Below are 15,085 nucleotides of genomic sequence, written 5' to 3' on the forward strand. Positions count from 1 at the left end.
ATCCAAACAGCAGGAGCATTGAGAGTTATCATAATCTGATTTAGAAAGAAAAATTATACTGGATCAACAGTAAAATCTTGACACACAGCACAGCAGTGTTTCCCCCAGATTCGTCCCCATACAACTCAGAAATCCACATTCAGGGTTGCCATTACCAACATTTTCTATCAAGTCTATGTAAGCCAAAAGGTTTTAGGCAGTGCAAAACAGATCCAGGTGGGGGAGGGGGATTGCCCCTCCTATTCAATAGTACTGACATGCAGAATGTATCACATCACCTCACGCATTTCCAGTAATGCATTAACACCAGACAGAAGCAATAACATCCCACAGTAAAAAACAACAACAAATGACACCGCAATAGCAATTTGTATTTGTGAGAATAAATCTATTAAATAATGAGAACTGAGTGGTAGTAGACTTCAGAGTATTGGAGAAGTGGGTTCAGTTGGGAAGCATGTGATTGGATTTGGGGTAGATGTGCACACACAAGAGCCGTAAGTCCTCGATCCCCTCAGTTGTCTTAAGAACAATTGCCAACTGTGTTCCTGGTACTGCACAAGATCAGAGCATATTATCAGCCCCCTGACTCTTACTAACTTGTCATGGTGTAATATAATAATAATGATGATAATATAGCATTGAGCAGACACTTTTATCCAAAGCAACTTATATTGCAGTGAGGGCATAAATGTTTCAGTATATGGTCCCAGCAGGAATTGAACCCACAACCTAAGTGTTGTTAGCGCCATGCTCTACCAACTGAGCCACAGACGACCATTACTGGGGCCACAGAGGACCATGGTCTGTAGTGCTACAGTGCCAACTAACCCTTTCTGGTCTGTAGTGCTACAGTGCCAACTAACCCTTTCTGGTCTGTGGTGCTGGAGTAGAAACTAGAGTAGAAACTCACCATCTAACGTCTGTGGTGGTGGAGGGAGGGGCTCCTCAGCAGCAGGCTCCTCAGCCAGTGTCTTCACCTCAGTTTCCTCCCCTTTGCCTTTAAGCAGTTCAGACAAGTAGGAGATCTGAGGGGGTTCAACCTTCGCCTTGGAGTGAGAAGTAGCACATCGTTGTCAGCATACAGTAGCTTGAACTGAACATGATATTACCCTGTCATCTGTCAATCAATTTTAATTAATTAATTTTGCCATTTAGCAGACGCTTTTATCCAAAGCGACTTACAATTACGAATTACAGGGACATTCCCCCTGGAGTAACTGAGGGCTAAGTGCCTTACTCAAGGGCACACTAGTAGTGGTGTGGCTTCAGGCGGGATTTGAACTCACAACCTTCCGATCACAAGTCCAACTCACTATCCACTAGACCACCACTACCCCAATCTCTACTAGATGGGCTGTGTGTACAAACAGACACAGCAATACAATTAAGGGCAAGGTCAGCAATTATTTACTGCTCTGACACTGAGTACAGTGCAGAAAAAGCACTCATTTTCAATATCATTCCTCAATTTTCCGATATTTCAATGATACAGCATTTTCTACTCACTGGTTTCTTTTGCACAACTGGTGGAATTGGTGGACCGAGAGCTAGTCCAAACAGTTGGTCTGAGTATGGTACAGACTTTTCAACAGTGGCCCTGAATTTGGGATCCCATTTGGCATACACAATTGTGCCACCAACTCCTCCACCCACAGTAAGAAGACCGGCAGCCACAATTTTGCCTGCAGACCCCCTGCACACATAAGTAACATAAGAGTTAACATTCAAATACAATTGATCAAACTGTTCAAACTAACAAAGAACAATCCATTCACAATGATACGAGTCTAATATCAAGTGAACTGTACTAGACGGATCCCAGTTTTGTGCTTATGTGTCACTTTCAGGCACTGCTCTGTAATGATGATCTGTTTAATATGAACATCTCTGTAATGACCCGTTTAATATGAACATGCATGAGAAAAGTGCTACCATTGTTCTGCATTCATTGTCTCAATCAAATACAGCAGTCACTGATGAATTGGATGAAAACTTTAGTTGTCAGCTTCACTGTCATGACAACATGCAGCACTGCACAACTAAACAGAGTTGCAGTTATCAGGAGCAGACTCAAATAACACATCTCAGATGACAAGTCACTAATACATCAAAGATATCATCTGAGGAGCGAGTCACCTACCCTGAGCCTCCAGCTGAAGTGTAGCGACGACACTGCTGCAGGGGTTGAAGGGGTGCATTTCCACACAGGCATTTCTGAGGAGGGAAACAGACACACACACACACACACACACACACACAAAATGTGTCAGTCCTCTAAGCTGGACTACGCCTAAAACTGTTTAAATAGCGTATTATGTTCTTATTATTGGCACACTTCTTAAAACTCTGACACCCCCTCAAGCAATGGGTCACCACGTATGCATGAGAAATCATTGATAATCAAAATTAATTTCAGTACAGAGCGATGGCTGACAAGAGAAGTTTCCTGTCATAGTCTTGAACATATTTGATGATGGTAGTAAATGTTAGGAACGCATAGTTCTGCAATACACGTTTCCACTTAAACAAATGCCAGTCTATTTGAATTAGTTTATCGTACGTCATCTGGCAAGGTCATGTCCCCTTGGTAAAGATATGACGATTTGCCCTTTCTTTTCCTCGATGTTGGCAATTAAACAAGCTACTTGTGCTACGGTCATGCCGGCGATGTGGCAGCATTTTCATAACGCCTTGGCTATATTAACGAGTATGTCAATCAACAATTATTTCGGTTTGTCTGATGAAACTTATCATTGCACGTGGATTTAAAACAGAGAACTGGATCATGCAATTGCCAACGAGTCCTGCCTAGTGCTTAGTGCAGTTTCCATTGGTGCACACCCATGTCGCTGCCTCCTTCAGGCGTTGCGTTTATTTGCAAGGCAATGCAGTCAGTCATCCAATAACGCCTCTTTCTCTTTCACTACGAACGTTACGTAGAATAGGCTACTTTGCGTAAATTACGTTCGGTACAGCTTGTGCTATCATTGACAAAATACATTACCGCTTTGTTTTAATGGATATGGAAATAAACATATCTAATAACAAAACACGGTACGTGAACAGGTTATAAAACATGTTTGTGAACGTAATCTGTATTGGTTTATTGACAACAATGACACCGTGCAGCAGGCCCAGTCTGTGGGTCACTGAATGACCGCTCGTAGCTAACAGCTAGCTGGCTGCTAGCTGCAGGTCCCATCTTACTTACCCGCGCTGCACACTTTGCCCCTTTCAAACAGACACGCAGCATTGTTGTCTGTACTCCCTTTCTTCGTTAATTATGAAAAAAATATGTTTTCAGTTCAGCAAAACATTATAAAAGCTGTCAACCTCAGACGTAGTTAGCCACCCCCAGACACACGAGATATTTCCAAGCACCCGTTTTGCCGAGTGAGCGGTGACAGGAGCGGTGCGCATGCGCTCTGGGTACGCCCAACAAAAAATATATAAAATAATAAATACGTCATGAGTTCATAGTTCAATAAATCAATTATATATTTCTTATAATATATATTTCATATATACATGTTTGTATGATGAAGAAATTGAGAAAGTGGTTTCGGTAAGAAATAATATTATAATAATATCAGGGTGCATTGACAGCATATTGTACTGCCATAAAACATAAGCAATGGTTTGGAATTCCTTGTCAGTCCAGTATATTCAACATGGCAAAAAAGACACACCACAATCGATGATCATGTTGTTTCACTTATGTCATGCCCAACACTTCAACTACAAGAGTTGGGTTCAAATCAGTATAGCCCACTGAATACTGTCTGAGGTGTGCATACATAAGTGGTGATGATACAGATGTTCAATATGGATAAACATAATGTAATTATCTTGATTGGTAGTGGAGATTGACTTATTTTCCTGTGTGTAAGCAATACACATTGCCCACCAACCTTCTCGTAAGTGGTGCAACAAATGCTGCGACCATTGGGACCATATACTTTTTAAAAAGTATGCACTCACTGCAATGTATACATTCGCTGTCACTTTGGATAAAAGCATCAGCTAAATGGCATATATATATATTATTATATATAAATGCAATCAATAGTGTTGCAATCACGGCAGCATGCATCACTGAATGCCTCTGTCCTTGGGGCAGAGACACCGGAATTTAGTTATGTTGGGTGGTGATGTCAGGTTCACTTCTCGTGTTGTTGGATAACATAGAAATACACATTACACAGTCTAATTGACTACACTCACTGAGGGGGCTAAAATAATATATAGTAGTGTATGAATGTATGACATGTATCACATAGTGTGTAAGAAATGTAAATCTTTACATTTTCTTTTGACTGTTTTCCCCTGCTTTTATATTCATTCTATGCTTGTATATGTTTTTATATTCACTTTATGTTCTTATTCCTGTTGTAAAGCACTTTGAGCTGCATTTCTTGTATGAAAGGTGCTATATAAATAAAGCTTTACTTACTTATTATATGAATTTTAAACACTATAATCAGAAACTATAATCATTATAGCTCTTGCCTTGTCAAAGATGTTGTCACCAAGCAAATCCTATGTTCTTGCTTACAACATTAAAGACAAATCACACATGATACAAACACACATCCATACTAATCTGAAAAAGTTCTAATCTAAAGTTGTACCGTAACCTCATAGACTTGCTGCAATAACCAATATGGGCGGTCTCTTCAACAATGAAAAGTAAAATTAGAGTAATTGGTGTTTGTAAGCGTATTTATTCAACTGTTGCACTAGGCTTCTATGGGTAATTTGTGTTAGTTTCATGGTTTAGTTATGGTAAATATGTAAAACACCCTTTAACTAGAAATCTCTAATGAAAACTCAAATTTATTTGAATGGATAACATGTTACATGTTATAAAGCTTCCCATAATTCTCTGTTCAATCTGACATCATAGAGGACATGACTAGTGTGTACAATTGTTGGGATCTCCCCCCCCCCCTTATAAATAATGGTAATCTGTTAAAAAAAGGAAAAGAAAACACAGATAAGAGGCATCAACATGCTCCAATGACACAAGAAAACCTAGTCTGCAACAATGCTGCATAGCACCTCATTTCAAGGTCAAGGGTCATTCCATTTCCTTTTTTTCTTTGATAATGCAGGGAAAGAATACAGTAATAACAAAGTTAGAACATTATTTAGTTGTTAAATTTACATGCCTGAAATATAACTTTGAAAATAAATCAGGAAATTATGAGGCTAAGGCCCAATGGGATTTTGAGTATGACCCATCAAGTTCTTACATAATGGAGCATATCACAACTGGCCATATATAAAGTGGACATTGTTCACAGACAAGATTGTTCTCAATTATTTTACTTCAAACCTTTTGGTTTTATATGTTTCTTATATAATTTCGCTCCAAGTACTCCTTCCTTCTCTTGAGTGCTCTTTGGGGGCAAATGGGCATTCACATCCCTTCATCTTACATTTTAGATCATCTGCTATCTGAACAAAAGGCAGATCGAATCAAAATGCTCTTCTATTAAGTGATTATTCATGAGCAAAACTAATAATATTAGCAGTATATAGCCCCTTGCAACAGATACCCCTACTGTGTGCTGCAGGTTCACACTATCCCAAAATAAACTTAAAACCAGCTACTAGGGTCTAATGACGATGGACACATCAAGTATTTTTTATAAGTTAAGTGCAGGAGGCAGTATCACTGCTAGTCCTGCTCCAGTAAAACCATGCTGGGGTCAGATCTGACTGCTTTCTTCTTGTAGGGTGGCCATCTACACACTGGGCAACAGTGGCGTCCTCCTGCCAGCCAGACCACAATGCACTGCTGGTGGAAGGCGTGGCCGCAGGGCAGTCCCATGACAAGGCAATCAGTCTCGAAGTTCTCTAGACACACAACGCACTCGCTACAGTGGAGCATGTCGCCAGGCCATTGGGACCAATCGGCTTGCTGCTCCTGCCTCCTTGCGCATGGCACATCCCCACCATTTTCAACATGACAACACGATTCGAAAGCACATTTATCCGCCAGACCACAGCCTTGTTCTTCATGATCACTGTCGGAGCCAGACGTCTGTCCTGTTCCTGTACTGTCACTGTCAATATCTCCACCGCAGTCCCCTCCAAGGTTTCGCCCACAGACCTGTGTGCATTTGAAGCTCCAGGTGGGCAGGTTTTGGATGTAGTCGATGGGGACGAGAGGGTGTAGCCAGAGATCGGGGAAGGCCAACCTCTCGAGGAGGAAGTTCGGGTCGTCATCCCAATCCGATTCGTTCGGGAAGTTATGAAAGGAGGTAATGGGGTGGACCAGGTAGCTGGTGTACCAGTCCCAGAGGCTGGACAGCCACTCCAGGTTGTTCTCTGCGTTCTGGTCTTCGTCGGTGCGCCTCCGCTTCTTCTCAAAGTAGTCAATCAGCAACCCGTGGGCCAGGTAGGTGCTGAGGAACAGCGCCGGGTGGGAAGAATAGAAGGTCCAGTCCGTTCTCACCCAGGAGGCAATGGTGGTGGTGTCGGTGTAGCGCAGCAGCTTCAGGCTGTAGTCGTAGAAGCCGTCCAGATAGGGCAGCTGGAGGAAACCCAGGATCGGTAGCCAGGAGATGATGAGCAGGGAATTGTAGGTCCCCAGTGTGCTAATGAGAACCACAAAGCGCTTGATGGTGGCGCCCTGCGTTATAAACAGGTCCATCCAGGCCATGAGGTTTACCATCACCAGGCTCAGCACAAACAGGTCGTTGACCTCCGGCTGGAGCGAGCGTAGGAAAGTGTCCATGGCCTGCAAGGAGATGAACTCTCCCGTGCTGTTGCCGTACCTGTAGATCCCCTCTGGCATCTTCAGGATGTAGGAGGGCGTCTGCCGAACCCCGATCTCCTCCAGACAGCTCATATTGTCCCAGCTTCGCACATCGACAAAGATGAACTCGATCCTCCCTGTGAACTTGACACTGAGAGCTGAAAAGAAGGCCGGGGGCTGGGCCAGCTTGGCAAACAGGAACATCTTCACAGGGTGCTTCTCACTGGGGGGCCACTCTTCAGCAAGCTGCTGGGACTGGTGGATGGTTTTGATACGGGACGCGACATGTGCCGTCATCCATTTGAAAATGTGCTCTGTCTCAATGCGCCTGCCGTTGTACTCCCTCAGCATGACCTTCCCCTTTGACGCATAGGTCTGGGGCACAGACATTATCAGTGTGGATTTCATCCAACCTCGTTTACGGCAGTACCTGCAATAGATGACAATATAATCAACTAATAGTATGCATATATACGTAGATAGTATAACATAAATTGTAGAAATGCCAAGATCATGCTGTACGTGTGAATTGTCAATGACAATCATGAAATCATTTATTATAATGCAGTTTTGCTGTGCGTCCAACTCACCTTGAGTCAGTGGAGCAGTTGAAAGTTCCAGTGCGAATACCAAACTGAGAAACCTTCTGGACCATTTTCCCCCAGTTGGCTTCGCTCAAAAGAGCGCCTCGATCTTGGGCAATTACCTACAGACAGATAGAGAGATAGATGTCATGTTTATTGTCAGGAGGAAACGCCAGAGCTGTTATATTGTATAAAATGTGTTTTTGTTTTCATTTGTGACCCATTCTCAAATATGAATATGTAAGTATATCAGACAGTTATGTAATACATGTGGTAAAATAGCAAACGACAAGAAAAGAATAAACATATTTCATTAAAAAAAAAGTTTATCATCAAGTTTTTAATTTTCCCAACAATACCAGTGCTGACACGCAGTGTGTTAGTTGACAGATAAATAATAGGAACATATAATGACTAACATTTATCATCTCAAATTACAACAGTACTTGATGATGTAAAAAAAAAAAAGAAGCAATATGATCAGCTCACCTGGACCAACCAAATGCCATCTTTGGTGTCCTCAACCAGCTCATAGAAGTGCATCTCTCCACTAAAGGTAGTGCTTGAGTCAGACTCAGCTTGCTCCTTCTCATTATTGATGGCAGAATACAACTCCCCCTGCATCAAGTCCCCTAGAAGACACAGAAAACAGAGACATGGAGCAAGGATTGAGAAACGTGTTGCCGTTTGACCCTGTCCCCATCCATAGAAGCTTGGCAGATGCACTGACCCCAACAAGCTATCAAATAAGCCAATCATTTCGAATCTATACCACTGAAAATAAACCTTACCTGATTTTTCGACCAGTTCCCTGACATCTCTCTTTTCTGCGAGCCCAGAGTATCCCAGTCCTCGACATTCCAGAATTGTCTTTAACTTTTTAAAACTCAGTGTTACAGGATCGACCAACTGGGTGGCAATAATACCAGTTTCATACCAGACAACTGCTTCAAAAAATCTGGCCAAGACGAATAACACCAGAAAATACAGGAGTAGGAAAAATAGTTTTAACCACATCTTACACTGTAAGAAGGTTACTGTAGTTATAAGTGTAAATGTATGGTTTAGAGCCTGTATCTTTTCATTGAGTTTATAACTAGGTTTAGCTTTTAGTCGTTTGTAGCCCCTCTCTGCAAATCTAACGTTAAAGCAGGGACAACTCCAAATCCTATCAAGCAGGTTCAAACATTGACAGGATGAACCATTTTGGCATACACAAATTTTGGCATTCACACTTCTCGATGGACTTAGGTCCAACTATTCGTTCTCAGAGTGTCCACCATTTTCACAAATAGTTTCGGTGGCTAGTTACATGCATCTTGAAGCGAGCAAACGAGACGTTAGAATAATAAGCTTAGCATGCCAGGTACTTTGGGCCCTGTCTGCACCAAGAAAAACAATCTAGCGCAGACAACAGAATATGCAAGTAAACTCAAAACCCGTTCCTTGAATTGATGAGCTTTCTTTGTCGTCAGCTGAATGTGTAAATATTATGAAGCAGTGTAGCAGTCTCTAGCGCAGTCTCTGCTGCTGATGGTGATCTTCTTTATGGCCGATCAGCTGGTGTACATAACAGAGTGACGCAGGAGCTGACACGTCATTGCATGGTTTCCGGTTCCGCCTCATATAGAAAGCAGTTTAAAATAAAAGTCCCCGCGGAATCTGTGCGCGATTCATTACATAATCATGTTACGTCATTGACAAAGCATTATCCTCTAGTCTACGTTACGTGACTGGGCATTCAGATCCATTGATACACATCTTTATTTCGATTTGAAACCACACATACTGTATTGTACAGTTCACTGTCATTCTCTCTCAACTTTTTCGGCAAGAACACAAACTTTTTGCATTGAATTTACATTTCAACACAGGTAGTACCATTTTTCTTTATTTTTTTTACATTTATTCAGAGTTGAAAACAGAGATTGAAAATTAGCTTTGGAACAGTAAAACATTGTTTAGGAATTTGTGAGATTTCAGACATAGGATACAGTATTTCACATCATAAAAGTAGTAGACCTCACTCTTCATTAGTGCAATACTGAGTTTACTTGAATACTAACCAACACAGCCTCTTCCTACATGTAAGAAGTTACAGGTGTATAACATGTTTAGGCTGGGAAGTGTCAGTAATATTCACAATACTTCAAGGTGTTTTGGGATAGGCTTGAGGGGAAAATATGATACAAAGATGAATGTTGTGAGGCACCTCTTTATCCATTGCACACAGTCGTCAGTCATGGAAGGGGTTGAAGGCATTTGATGAATACAAGGTGTGACATTGGCAAAACTGGGACCATGCACCGAGCAGTAGAAGATAACTCTATTCATAAATATATTAGTATAAACAATATATACTCTTTTTCACACTAATATATTGTAATTTCTGTATCCTTCATGATTTATATGATTTATGTCATTCAAGGCCTTCAAACTTCACTGCATACTTCCTAATGATATACATATCAAAACAATTAGAATTTTCCTACAACATGAGTGGTAGTCAGTGGCTAGATATTGGAATACTTTTGAAGGAATCTGTCATAGGCATCATAGATGGCTTTCCTGTAAACAAACAAGACACCAAATTAGTCATTCATCAGGCTCCTGGGGAAACGCACTGGAAGAAAGCAAAAGACTGTCTCCCCCAAACCATCCCCACTGCATAAATAATATAGATTATGACTACCTGCACACTACCTGATTACTTGAACACTACTTCTACTACTAGAACTTCCTGTACTGCTCCATATCTGTACTATATTGCATACTGTATGACATTGCATTTCATCTCATTGTAACCCAATGCACAGCATTTTGCCCTACTGTTCTACTGCAGTACGACTGGTCCCGCTGTAGTACAACTACCATCACTTTAACACCTTATTCAACTAATTAATTACCGTACTTATTTTTACTTTATTCTATTATTGTTGATTTTGTATTCTGCTGCAATGCCAATGTCGTAGAACCTGGACATAAGAATTTTACTCTGTGTACGCGTACATTAGATGTAATAAAAACAATTCTGATTCATCTGCTCTAACTGAAATATGGAACCATTGGCTCACCTAAACAGTCCCTGTTTGAAGAGATAGGCGCTGATGTGGCCACCCTTAAGGTAGCGCACCTCACAGTCAGGCCAGATCTCTTGTAGACTACGGACACCTGTGCGTGGAATATAGGCATCTTCCTTTGCTTGCACAACAATTATCAGACTGGGGTCCACAGGCACTGCCAAACACAAAATGCAATACCGTATATTATGCATAATCATCATATTATAATCACATAACACAATCATATTTAATGATATCAAATCTATATAATTAGATATGTGTTTGTCCATGTCTCTCCGTGAGCCATTTGACTGTAAGAAGTCTTATCTCACCTGAGAAGTTGGCCATGTGTGTGCACTCATCCATGACGCCCTTCATGAAGTCCAGAGACTCTCGGTGAATGGACCGGTGCTGCCCGCTGCTACCCTGGCTGAGGTTCTTGGGGTGCATCGTGTTCATGCGAGTTCCAGTGGCACTCATTTCTGACAGCATCTGGTTCAGCCCATTCTGGTCCGCTCCGATCAGCAGCCCCTTTCCATCAGCACCTCTCCCTGCCCGGGCAGACGAGCGCAGCCCCATATGTTCTCTGTCCGGTGTGCTGAGGCCCAGCAGGTCAGAGGGGAAATCCAGGTCCGAGAGGGCGTCAAGGCTGTTTGGCGTACTCTTTATAAACTCCTGACCCATCTTAAAGGAATCAGCCTAAAATGAAACACAACAAATGGAAGTTGTCATCTCGAATCTCTCGAAGGCTTTACCATTGTCCCTCAGTTATCACTGAGACGATAGTATGATATGGAAGCCTTTTTATCAAGGTGCCAAGCATATTTCTTTTGAATAATAGAATTATGAAGTAGTTGGAAAGCATACAGTACCCCACAGTACTCCAACATTCTAATGATGTCCTGCTCATACACAGAGTGCATCAAAGCATACTGCTTATCCAGTTGTCTCCAATTCACAGCTTTGCTCAAAACACCCTGTTAAAAACAAAGCATGTTGCAGCATTGAGCCAATTTGTATTATTATTAACAATATCACTCACCAGTATCAAATGTAAACCTTTTTATGATTGTATTTATATATATATATATATATATATATATATATATATAGAGAGAGAGAGAGAGAGAGATTAGATCAATCTTACTGTGGTAAAAACACTGGAGGCTGTGGACCAGGAGAGGCAGGGAATCAGTGGTATGGGTTTCGGCCAGTTAGTCACAGCCAAGGATGCCATCTGTGATCAGACCAGAAAGACTCACCTCAATGGACAAAACTTTAAGGCATGAATACATTTATAATAGCTTTTGTTGAAGATGGCTCAGATGTAGCCATGGCAACTCACATAACCTCCCATGGATATGCCAGTTAAGCCAAGGGGCCAGTAGCCCTCCCTCTCCAGCCAGTGCAGCAGCACTGCAGTCTCCAGGATGAGAGCCCCGCCCATCACGAACAGGTCAGACACGTTATTCAGGCTAGAACGACTACAAAACCCCAAAGAACACATCAAAAAGAACAATAATCACAACACGTTTATTACACTTGAATAATGAGACAACTAATAAATAGATGACTGTATAACTTTGAAAATCACTTACTGCTGGTCTTTTGGTTTCCTGTATCCATGTTGAAATAAGTCAAGGAATTGGAACAAGTTTGTTATTCACTTACTAAGAATATAATGCTCTATAGGGAAAACATAGAGATCAGATAGAGATGTGCATAGACAAGCAGAAAAAGCATCATCATTTATTCGGAGTCTTCCAGTTAAGATGCTCTTATTGAAGGATATAATACGGGTTTTCCAGGAGTAGTGATGCCATTCCTGTCTCTTTTATCATGGGCCGGGCCATTAACGTGCGCCTCCTCCAGAAAAACTGGAAACAATTGAGATAAATGGCAAAATTGAAGGCATTGAAAATGTCAATGCACACTGAGACATTTCTCAGAATGTCATGGTGTGGTATACTGCACATCACACACAAAATATCAAGTTGATCCCTGGATAAAGCTGACATTAATACAGGCAAAAAGAGTTTGGGAGTGTGCAGTGGATATATGGATGATTTTGGCCTCTGGGGGACAAATGTAGGGAGGTGAGAAGAGCACCTTCAGTACATAGAATGTTATGACCATGTGTTTCCTTAAAGTGATCCATAATGTCCAGCATACTTACATGATCCCCAGTCCCAGCTAGATGAATACATACTGGCTTGTGCTTCCTCCATTTCTTAGGAACTATGAATTGGAACCTTGAAAAGAGCAGAGAGTAATTAAAGGCTCATTAAGTAGAAATACATCCTATATGGATTGAACATATAATCATGTCACTCATGTAGTGCTAAAAGTTATTTCCTTACCGGGCTTTGACAGACTCTGGTGGTAAGATGCCAGGAACAATGTGTTCCAATGGAGATATAAAGTACCCATTGTGGATTCTGCAATCCTTCTGATCCTCTACCTGAGGACACAACAACCAAAAGACACATCATACAGTACATACACAATTGCATCACTTTCCACCATGAACAAGCTAAATCGAAATGTGTTTATCAACTGTGAAACGTATCAGTTATCATTACAAGTTACAGGAAGAGAAGGGAAAGCACTGGAAATATCAGACAGAGAAAACTAAACGTGTTTGAATTGAAAACTTTTAGAAATGTTTTGGGGTTATTAACTTTTTGTTGTTGTTGTTGTTGTTGTTGTTGTTGTTGCAGAAAACTCATTGAGGAAAGGAAGTGGTACCTTGTCAATGAAAACGGGATAGTCCTTGGGTACCAAATCCTTACACTTCTCCCTGTTGCCAATGGTTTTCCGGAACTGAAATATTCTGTGGTAATAAAAAGAAAAACACTTAAATAAACACTAAGATAAAACTTCCACTTAGAGTGATAACCTAGACCTCTCCCATATGCAGGGTTGTATCAGATACAGATACAGAGCTGCCAAGTCTCACGCAATCACCGTGAGACTCACGCATTTCAACCAGTTCTTTTGGTGAAACTTGGCAGCCCTGGTTGTATAGAATACTAACGTAACAGACATCGTTTTGCATACTCTAAAATGGCGCTGTTAGCACCTTGAATTGAAATTCCAACTTTCAGCGGAATACGGTGGACGCAGTTTGGACGCACCAGAATTGTATTTTCTTGACTCAGTTAAATTGTGACTTGAGGTGGTAGTCTTTTTACATTTGGATGTTGTGACTACTACATGTGAAAAGTAGTATGTCTATTCACACATTTGGAATACTGTGCAGTGCAGGGCAGCACATGTGTGAGATCAATTGAGTTGCTTGGCTGTTGCGAAAAAGAGTAGTAGAGAGAAGTATTCTAAAAGTATTCATTATCTTATTTATGAAAGTATCTGTATTCGGAATACCCATTCAAATATATTGTGCCATAATACTGAACACTTCCAAATGTATTCCAATACCTAATATAACCCTGCCACATGTGTTAGGATTGTTTTGACTTAGTACCGTTTCAGATCCTCTGGCTTCCCCCATCCTTGGATGAACAATTTGGTGAGGAGAAGCCTTCTGTAAAGAACATCAAATCGACTGACACCCATGGACAATGTTCTCTCATCTAAAAAGAAACACCACAAGTACACGTTACCCAAAAGGCAAAATGAGGAGTTCGATGACCTTTCATTCATTCATTCTTTCATTCATTTCAGGATCAGGTGTCACGACTCCTGACAGGGTGGGCTGGGGGTCGCTGCGCAGAATCATGTCAACATGTTTACATTACTTTTTTTTGGCATTTAGCCTAATAATGTCCGTGGTTACCTAACTGGTTACATAATTGCACTGTCATACCAACTAATACACGTCCATGCTTTACTAGTTTCTTTTCCTCTTGACCGTTATGTTGGCTACTTTATTCTATTGAAGTGTAGTTAGCTGAGCGGTCCTCTGGCACCGACATGATCATGAATGAATTCTGCACGTCCACAGCACACCCCTGGCCAGGAAAGATGGTGACATACAATTAAGATATGTAAAGACAACACAACGAGGAATGTACCTCAAATTTAAACGATGACTTGAAGGCCTTTCGGTGATCACTTTTAGCATAGCTTAGCGGGTAATCGCAGAGGGCGAATTCCCCCTATCGTTGGACACACATCCCGGTGTTCCGTGCGGTGAGACGGATGTCATTTCTTATTCTGTGGTGTTTGCCAGGCTGGTTACTTATCAAAGATTGCTGCCACCTTTTGACCAGGAAGGTTCACGAGAAGAATACATATAAAATATATTATTTTACACAACAGTCAAAAACGTTAATGTCACATGTATTTATGGCAACAACAAAAAAATGGTCAGAAAATGGTGTGACTACATTTGGCACAGTTGTTTTTGGTGACGAATGTACATCAGATCTTCAGTTAACTAGTAGCTAGTCCGTGAGCTTAGAATGATAAGGTTCTATCTCCGTTTCGGGTAGTTCAGAGATATTGAGCGTCAAAGTTTTTACATTCCATTATGTTTTGTGAGATGGAACCTTTGTATTTTATGAATTACTAACTCAAAATGTCAACATTTTAAAAACAACAGCACACAGGCATTAATAAACACCTAATGGATCAGATTATGTAAAAAAACTCAATTTTGACAAAAATGGAGATAGAACCTTATAATTCTAACGCCACGAGCTGTCCAG

General features: G+C 41.1%; 3 protein-coding genes across 7 annotated transcripts in view; all 3 read right to left on the reverse strand.

Moving 5' to 3' along the window:
• The window catches only part of immt (inner membrane protein, mitochondrial (mitofilin)), a 15,521-nt gene extending 12,127 nt beyond the window's left edge, over positions 1-3,394 (reverse strand). For all 4 annotated transcript variants that reach the window (XM_080525066.1, XM_080525065.1, XM_080525067.1 and 1 more), the window contains exons 1-4: positions 3,215-3,394; positions 2,144-2,217; positions 1,510-1,696; positions 914-1,049 (exon numbers count right to left, since the gene is read on the reverse strand). In XM_080525066.1, coding sequence (XP_080381192.1) covers positions 914-1,049; positions 1,510-1,696; positions 2,144-2,217; positions 3,215-3,256 — 439 coding nt within the window. In that variant the 5' untranslated portion in view covers positions 3,257-3,394. The remainder of the gene's footprint in view (positions 1-913; positions 1,050-1,509; positions 1,697-2,143; positions 2,218-3,214) is intronic.
• A 1,321-nt stretch (positions 3,395-4,715) lies between these two features.
• On the reverse strand, positions 4,716-8,832 carry rnf103 (ring finger protein 103). Of its 2 annotated transcripts, XM_080526161.1 has the most exons (4): positions 8,145-8,832; positions 7,843-7,985; positions 7,360-7,475; positions 4,716-7,199 (listed from the first exon to the last, which is right to left on the reverse strand). In XM_080526161.1, the coding sequence occupies exons 1-4, from the start codon at positions 8,368-8,370 to the stop codon at positions 5,687-5,689; spliced, it is 1,998 nt and encodes a 665-aa protein (XP_080382287.1). In that variant the 5' UTR covers positions 8,371-8,832; the 3' UTR covers positions 4,716-5,686. The 2 variants fall into 2 exon arrangements, with proteins under 2 accessions (XP_080382287.1, XP_080382286.1); XM_080526160.1 differs by having other exon boundaries at positions 7,843-8,832.
• A 344-nt stretch (positions 8,833-9,176) lies between these two features.
• Positions 9,177-14,562, reverse strand: abhd18 (abhydrolase domain containing 18). Its single transcript, XM_080526712.1, has 13 exons — positions 14,450-14,562; positions 13,900-14,008; positions 13,164-13,248; positions 12,776-12,876; positions 12,592-12,667; positions 12,206-12,292; positions 12,014-12,039; positions 11,761-11,899; positions 11,563-11,652; positions 11,288-11,392; positions 10,748-11,114; positions 10,428-10,590; positions 9,177-9,921 (listed from the first exon to the last, which is right to left on the reverse strand). Exons 2-13 carry the CDS (start codon positions 13,989-13,991, stop codon positions 9,867-9,869), a joined length of 1,386 nt encoding a protein of 461 aa, XP_080382838.1. The 5' UTR covers positions 13,992-14,008; positions 14,450-14,562; the 3' UTR covers positions 9,177-9,866.
• Positions 14,563-15,085: the final 523 nt, after the last annotated feature.

This window comes from Nansenia antarctica, assembly GCF_963989245.1.
Source record: "Nansenia antarctica genome assembly, chromosome: 3".
NCBI lineage: Eukaryota > Metazoa > Chordata > Actinopteri > Argentiniformes > Microstomatidae > Nansenia > Nansenia antarctica.

Bases quoted from the DNA above. Each gene is read 5' to 3' on its own strand.
- rnf103 (XM_080526160.1), bottom strand. From the start codon at position 8,370: ATGTGGTTAAAACTATTTTTCCTACTCCTGTATTTTCTGGTGTTATTC. The intron at 7,476-7,842 runs GTGAGCTGATCA...ATCTGTCTGTAG, and splicing joins ATGGCATTTGGTTGGTCCAG to GTAATTGCCCAAGATCGAGG. The intron at 7,200-7,359 runs GTGAGTTGGACG...CATCTATTGCAG, and splicing joins AACTGCTCCACTGACTCAAG to GTACTGCCGTAAACGAGGTT.
- abhd18 (XM_080526712.1), bottom strand. From the start codon at position 13,991: ATGGGTGTCAGTCGATTTGATGTTCTTTACAGAAGGCTTCTCCTCACC. The intron at 13,249-13,899 runs GTACTAAGTCAA...TTATTACCACAG, and splicing joins AAGCCAGAGGATCTGAAACG to AATATTTCAGTTCCGGAAAA. The intron at 11,653-11,760 runs GTGAGTTGCCAT...GTCTGATCACAG, and splicing joins GCATATCCATGGGAGGTTAT to ATGGCATCCTTGGCTGTGAC.